Here is a 7,214-nt window from a genome sequence, read left to right on the forward strand (position 1 = left end):
CTAGATGGGTCAAGGGTGACCGAACATCTAGTGGAAGGAAGTCCAAGTGGGTCATGGAGGACCAGACACTTGGCACAAGATGATAAATCTAAGTGGATTAAGGAGGACCACACTTGGTGATAAGAAATCCAACGAGAAGTTGGTAAAGATAAAATTCAGATGGGTCAAAAGTTGACCAAACACTTAGCGGTCGTAAGTCCAATAGGGAGTTGATATGGAACTAGGAAGTTCGGACGTAGTAAATTTCTGAATGCCATAACTTTTGACTCAGATATTGGAATGAGGTGATCTCAGATGCAAAATGAAGCGCGTTTCAAGCTCTACACATTTTTCTACTTGCTAATCCATTGGTAAATCGATTGGGGGGGGGGGTCAATCTATCAGCCAATCGATTGGTTGACACGATTTGGTGCAGAAATTGTCTTGATCGATTGGGTAATCGATCAAAACTTTCCAATCGATTGGTCAATCGATTGGGAGAGTTTCTAAGCAAATAGTGAGCTTCTGAATCGATCAGTTGATCCATTGAAAGCTGTCAATTGATTAGCCGATCGATTGGGATCAGTTTTTCTCGTGAGAACGCGAGGCAGATGGAATCAATTGGTTAATCGATTCCGAATTTTCTACAAAGAGCATAGAGACGCTCTGAATCGATCAGTCGATCGATTCAAGCCTCCCCAATCGATTGGGATTCAGTCGTTGCTCAAGATGCAAGTGATGGACGACTGCGATGGCTGAGATGTGATGTGGCAATCGATTAGGACGAAGCCCAATCGATTGAGATCACAGTATATAGCCGTTGCGAGCGATTTCCTTAGCAGCTTTTCGCCCGATTCTTCTCCAACGACTTCACACAATTTCTCCACTACTTCTCCGCCAGTTTTTGAAGGCTCTTGGGGAAAAGTGCTGGTGCACTTCCAAGATTCAAGAGGCAACAACAAGCAATAAGTAAGCAAGAAGAAAGGGTGTTCATTTGTATTCTTGTGTTTTTCTTCTTGCGTGTGTTATATTTTGTTATGTGAGTTTGTTTGAGGCTTCTTCACCTCCGGTTACGACCGAGAAAGAGTGTTTTTATTAGTGGAGAGCATGTCGTGTGTGGATCCTTGGATTAATCATATCTTCTTGAGGTGGATACCAAGTAAATCCTAAGTGTTAGTATTTCTTGAGTATTTTCCATTGCATATCATCATCAAAGAAGCAAGCAATGAGCGCGCGACGAGTTATTCACCCCCCCCCAGAACAAAACGACCTTAATAAATTTATATTTTTTTGGGGGTCAACGTGTACCGACTGTGACCTTATTTAGATCAGTCACCCTTAGAATACAGGACTATGCCCTTTATAGGGTCCTAGTCACATGCATTTTACCCCTGACCACTCGCGACATAGTGATGATGTATCCTTTTCATTCATTTCTCCTTTATACATTATGTCATAGGTTAGATATAGACATTAATTTGTACATATTTCATACCATCTTCTATTCAGTTGGTATTACCGCTAGTCAGCGGATCTAGATACCATATTACCATATTTTGACCGCCTACATAATCTCATTGGGCATTGATGTCACCATAGGTGATGTCAGAGCCCTAAATGAGTTTGATATAGTAGGTGTTAGGAACTTCTCCTTAGCTGGTGTACATATAGATGATGAGGGTGTTCTATCCTGGAGGAGAGAGGCCCAGCACTAGCCTGACCTAGCCGTCCAGTGTCCACCTAATTCGGCAGCCCAACCCCAGCCTAATCCTGCGGCCCAAGATCAGCCTAATCCAGCTCCAAGAGAGGAGGAAGAGCTAGATAAGGACATCGTTGATCTCTTTGGGGTACTCGGACCTCCGATCCCTCGTACGTTAGACGACAGAGTTACCAGACTCGAGGAATCCATGATGAGTCTTCGCCAAGAGGTCTCCGACCTTCGACGGGAGAGACAGACTCATCATATTGAGTTGATGGACTTATTACGCTCCTGGAGTTTCAGCCCATCTTCCTCGTCTTCGCAGTAGTACCGTCTTTGACTACTATTATGTTGCCTTTTGCTTGCTTACTATTTCATATTGACTTGATATTACTTTACTCTTACTTCAGTTACTAGTATTCAGTTTTTTTTAGCTACTTTCACTTTAGTTATTTGACTTATTGTTGTTTATTACATAATGTTTGATATTTCATATCTTATTATGGCTTTATTATGCCCTTATTATATTATCAGATTAAGGGGAAATATTTATTTAGGCAATTTAAAAATGAATTTATTGTTTTTCACTTTAAAAAACTTTCTTATTTTGAAAATATTTCTTTATTTTTAAAGTACTTTAAAAATTAGTCGTAAAAAATTATTTCTTTAAAAGTACGTTGAATTTTTTTAGATTTTTTTTTAAAATTACTTTGCAAATATTTACTTTTCTCAAAAGATTTCTTAAAAATTTTTAAAAACAAATTACTCAGAACATCTTTTGAAAAATTGTCTTGAAAAATATTTTAAAATACTCACATCATCTAAAAAGTTTGTATCCAAAACTGTATTTTGAAATCTATTTTGAAAATTACTTTAAAAGCTTTTTAGAAATTTCCTTAAAAATATTCTACAAAAACACTTTGGAAATTATTTTGAAAAAATAGCTTTAAAATATTTTGAAAAGTTATTACTTTTGAAATATTCGAAAACTTACTTGTAAAATTTTTCTTGAAAATATTTATTTCTCCCTCAAATAAACCTGAGTTTTTCTTTTATCAAGTTTTTATTTAAACATCACTTGCAATCTTTTTAAATAGTTGGTTTTCAAACCTTCTTTCAAAATTCCTTGACATACTCGGCATAATTGTTTAAAACTTGCTTTAAGAACTAAGGTTGTGAAATTCTTATTTAATTATTTATGCTTTATGCATTTATTTTTTGGTGTATGCCAAATGGGGAGGATAATGGGTTAGGTTAGAAAAATCGACTCACTTTAAATATTTCATGCTTAATGCTTGCTTTATTACTTTATTACATTTTTTTCTAACTTTAACTCAGGTTGTCATTACATAAAAAAGGGAGAGATTGTTGGTGCAGATTGCACTATAATCTAGTTTTGATGTATGACGAATAGATTAAAATTAGATGCGTTGTTTGTCTAACCTTTCTACTAAGTATGCAGGAGTTGACTAGTCCGGGGGATCCGATAGCTGGTGCGAAGTCTAGATAGGTTTGTAGGACCCGATATCTGACAGGAAGTCCGGTTGGGTCCGCGGGACCTAACAATTGGCCGAAATCCAGTTGAGTCTGTGGACCTGACAACTGGCGGGAAGATCTGGTAGGTCAAAGGTAAGTCAAGTGACTGCAATTGGTAAGTGAAAGTAAGTAACTAGAGGAGAGATCTAGTGAGGACGCATTCCCCGTTGAGGGAACTGTAGGCGTCGATCTAACTTAGGTCAATTTAGGAAACCTAAGTTAAGATCTTGACTAGATCCTGATCTCGAGAAGACAGTATCTAATTACTACTCCTATCTGTTGAGTTGTACTAACTCTGTTTTGCATGATGAACCTATTTTTGTTGCCCAAAACTAACCCTTTTTTTAGGAAAAGAGGGAGTTGAAAAAGGGAGTTCGAGTGCCCGAGTGCCTGGAAGGGGTCTGGGCGCCCGGACCAGGCTCACCCGGGCGGGTGCTGTGGGCACCCAGGTGATCCGGGTGCCCGGAATTGGTCTAGGTGCCCGGACCCGAAAACCCTTCCTGAAGCTGATGTGGAGTGCGTCGACGGGCCAATCCACATGGTTCAGGCGCCCGGAGGGGTTCCAGCCGTCCGGAATGGGCCTATTTAAAGGCCTTCGACTAGGAACTTTAGAACAACAACTACTACGATCATCTCTCTTGCGTGCGGTTCCAAAAAAGCTTTGACGACACTGAAAGGCTATTCCGAAGTTTAAAGAACGTGGAGTCCTTCAAATTTTCTTTCAATGTTGGTAACATTATTATTTTCAGTTCCTGTAACCAATTCAAATACATTTATGAACTGATAGTGGATTGCCCAACGAAAGTACTCAACGAGTGCGGACCTTGGAGTAGGAGTCGTCGAAGGTTTCGAACCAAATAAAACTTGATTTGTTAGCATTGTTTTCTTTTCTTCCGCTGTGTACTTCGATTCGCTCTCGATTTTTGACAATCTTTATTCACCTCCCCTCTAGCGAATTTTTGATCCTCCAGTTTTCGCCTCCGCCTTCCTTTTCCATGGCAACTCCTCCACCTATGCAAAATTGAAAGAAGTAAGTCATCAAATGAGTAAATTCTCTGTGTCATTCAATAAATAATTTGTCTATAAGGTTAATTAAAGACTTACAATGGCTTGGGCTAAAAAAACTCCAACAAAGAAAGAAGAGCAAAGTGAGTTGTAGTAGTTTGCCCATCTCAATCTTTGGAAACAATGTGAGTGACAATGAATCTCTTATAGAAGGCTTTAAGGATATTCATCTTATCTTGCATTCAATCTGTTCATTAATTGCCACCATATTTTTACAAGTCTTTCAAATTGTGGCCGTGGAAATATATATTATTCAAACATAAAGACAAATTATTATATGATTTCTAAATATGTGTTATACAATATATTAAATTTTAGCTAGATAAAGTCAGATCAGTAGACATCTTTATATGTTCTCGTTGCATCATCTTTGACCAATGTCTCCTAACCATCCAATGTCAACTCTTCTAACGGTTTAAATTTTGGTCAACGTCCTTTTCTTCTCCCTAAATTTACGTCGGAACACTTCTAAATTTGGTAAGATCCTCCATCTCCTCCTTTATATATATATAGCTGCTCGTCTCTTCGGAGGCATCCGATAAAATATATATATAGCTGTTCGTGTCTCCTCTATTGCAACGTAAGAAGATAATCTTAAAGGCCGTTATCAAGAATGTCCACTAGATCCTCACCCCTTCTCCTCCTCCTCCTCCTCCTCATTTCCTCTGCCGCCGCCTTCGATGTCATGGAGATCCTCCAACCCTACACCGAATACTCCACCTTCACCAAGTACTTGACCGATCTAAAGCTCGTCGACGCGATCAACGGCCGCCAAACCGTCACTGTCCTCGTCGTCGACAACACCGCCGTGTCGGCCTTCTCCTCCCTCTCAGGAGACGACCTCAAGAAGGCCATCTCCTACCATATCTTGCTCGACTACTACGACCCCTACATCTTGGATCGCAACTTCGATAAGGCCGGCATTATCCCTTCCATGGGCGGAGACTTGAAGTACAACGAGTTGGCCGGAGAGCAGATGGTCTTCGGAGTGGACGTCGCCGGAGCTCCTCAGGATTGCAGCCTCGTCAAGGTCGTGGGAGCCAGGCCGTACAACTTGTCGGTCCTTGAAGTGAGCAAAGCCATTACGACGACAGGTGGCGGCGGCGGTGCCTCTTCGTCCAATGCTCCACCGACGGCGACACCGCCCACTCCGGCGAGCACCGATAACACAAGTGCTCACACAGAAACTCCCAATGCAAAGTCGACCGCTACTTCTGCACCAGCGGCAGCTCCTAAGGCGAGCTCTGGCACATCTCCTGCGACAGAAGCGACAAATGGCGGCAACAGTAGCACCACCGTCGGGGGAACAGCAGAGGCGCCAGCAGCGGCAGAGGCTTCGAAGAGCAGTGGTGGCTCCATAACTTCGGAGACGACAAAGACACCGGCAGCTGCCGAGGCACCAACGACAGCAGAGGAAGCAAAGGGCGGTGGCTCCGTTTCTTCACAGGCTCCAAAAAGTAATAACTCTGTTTCATCGGAGGCTCCACAGAGCAGTAGCTCCAAATCTCCAGTGGCATCAGAGGCACCAAAAAGCAGTAGCTCTGTTTCTTCAGAGACTCCCAAGAGCAGCCCAAGCAGTTCAACTTCCCAAGCTCCAATAACCCCAGAAGCTCCAGCGAATGGTAGTTCCACGGATTCAATGAACAACACCGCCTCTTCTACTCCGACGGAGGCTCCAAAGAGCAGCACAAGCTCTTCCGCTCCGACAGCAGCAGAGGCTCCAAAGAGCAGTACAAGATCTTCCGCTCCGACGGCAGCAGAGACTCCAAAGGGCAGCACAAGCTCTTCCGCCCCGACGGCAGCAGAGGCTCCAAAGAGCAGCACCAGTTCTGCTCCTTCAGAGGCTCCCAAGAGTAGCCCTACCGCACCTTCTCAAGCTCCCAAGGCAAGTGCTGCTGCTCCTACCTCGACGATCAAGGGAGAGGCTCCCTCCGGCTCTCCGAAAGCCGCTGCTCCCGGCGCCGAGGATCCGATGGGGAGTGACGCAGATGGGCCGAGTGGGGAAGCGCCTGCGTTAAACATCGCGTCGACCCCCTCGTCGTCGGCAGATGCTCCAGGTACGGAAGCGGATCAGGCTTCTGGTTCATCGAGCAGAGGAGTGGGAACGTTCTCCATGATTGGGTTTACCATGGCAGCTGCTCTGTTCCAGCTCCATGGCTTGTTTTGAATGAAAACAAGAGAAGAGGAGAGGAGAGGAGAAGGAGAGGATTTCAAAGCGAGTCAAAGTTCATTTTGGTTGGCAATTTAACATTTGCATCCATGTAGTTTCTTAATTCCATTGTATCATTTTTCCAAGTTTTTCTTTCCATTATATCGCTGTTTCAATGAAGATGAATTTCAAATTTAAACCTTTGAAATTAAAATTTAGATCATCTCCCAATCGTTTCAATTATGTTTTCCATCTCTAAACAAAGTATGAATGAACCGAATCACTCATCAGATCCAAACAGCGATATATATTGTAAGAACTTAGGTTGAAATCCTAAGATGAGTTGAAGCCTATTCAAGATCACCTCGTTCATCAAAGTACGAACTCTAGTAATAGAAGATGATAAAGACATCTCTCCTTATCATGAAGCATGCTCCACAAATAGCACATTAATAATGGTGACATTGTGCTCCATCGTGTTTGCAATTAAGGGCATCTTCATGCAAGACTTTTGAGAGGTTTTTAAAATAAAAAAAAGTTGAATAAAAAAGTTTAAATCATTATAGATATGAGATTTGAGGTCTATAGTTTAAGAGCAATATTGAAACTCAAACCTACTCTTTTATATCAAAATTGTTGTAATATACTATCGAAATTGTTGTAATATAGATAGAGTCCACATGTTATGAATTAGATCATAAAAAAGTTCGCTTAAGAGGGAGAACAAATTAATTTGAGGTTTTGGAATTATAGAGGGAGAAAAAATTAATTGCTGAAAATAAGGTT

At 41.8% G+C, this 7,214-nt stretch overlaps 1 protein-coding gene across 1 annotated transcript; it reads left to right on the top strand.

Moving 5' to 3' along the window:
* The first annotated feature begins 4,892 nt into the window (after positions 1-4,892).
* Positions 4,893-6,446, top strand: LOC122048390 (flocculation protein FLO11-like). Its single transcript, XM_042609960.1, has one exon. The coding sequence runs from the start codon at positions 4,893-4,895 to the stop codon at positions 6,444-6,446; it is 1,554 nt and encodes a 517-aa protein (XP_042465894.1).
* Positions 6,447-7,214: the final 768 nt, after the last annotated feature.

Source organism: Zingiber officinale, chromosome 2B, assembly GCF_018446385.1.
Source record: "Zingiber officinale cultivar Zhangliang chromosome 2B, Zo_v1.1, whole genome shotgun sequence".
Lineage (NCBI taxonomy): Eukaryota > Viridiplantae > Streptophyta > Magnoliopsida > Zingiberales > Zingiberaceae > Zingiber > Zingiber officinale.

Bases quoted from the DNA above. Each gene is read 5' to 3' on its own strand.
- LOC122048390 (XM_042609960.1), top strand. From the start codon at position 4,893: ATGTCCACTAGATCCTCACCCCTTCTCCTCCTCCTCCTCCTCCTCATT.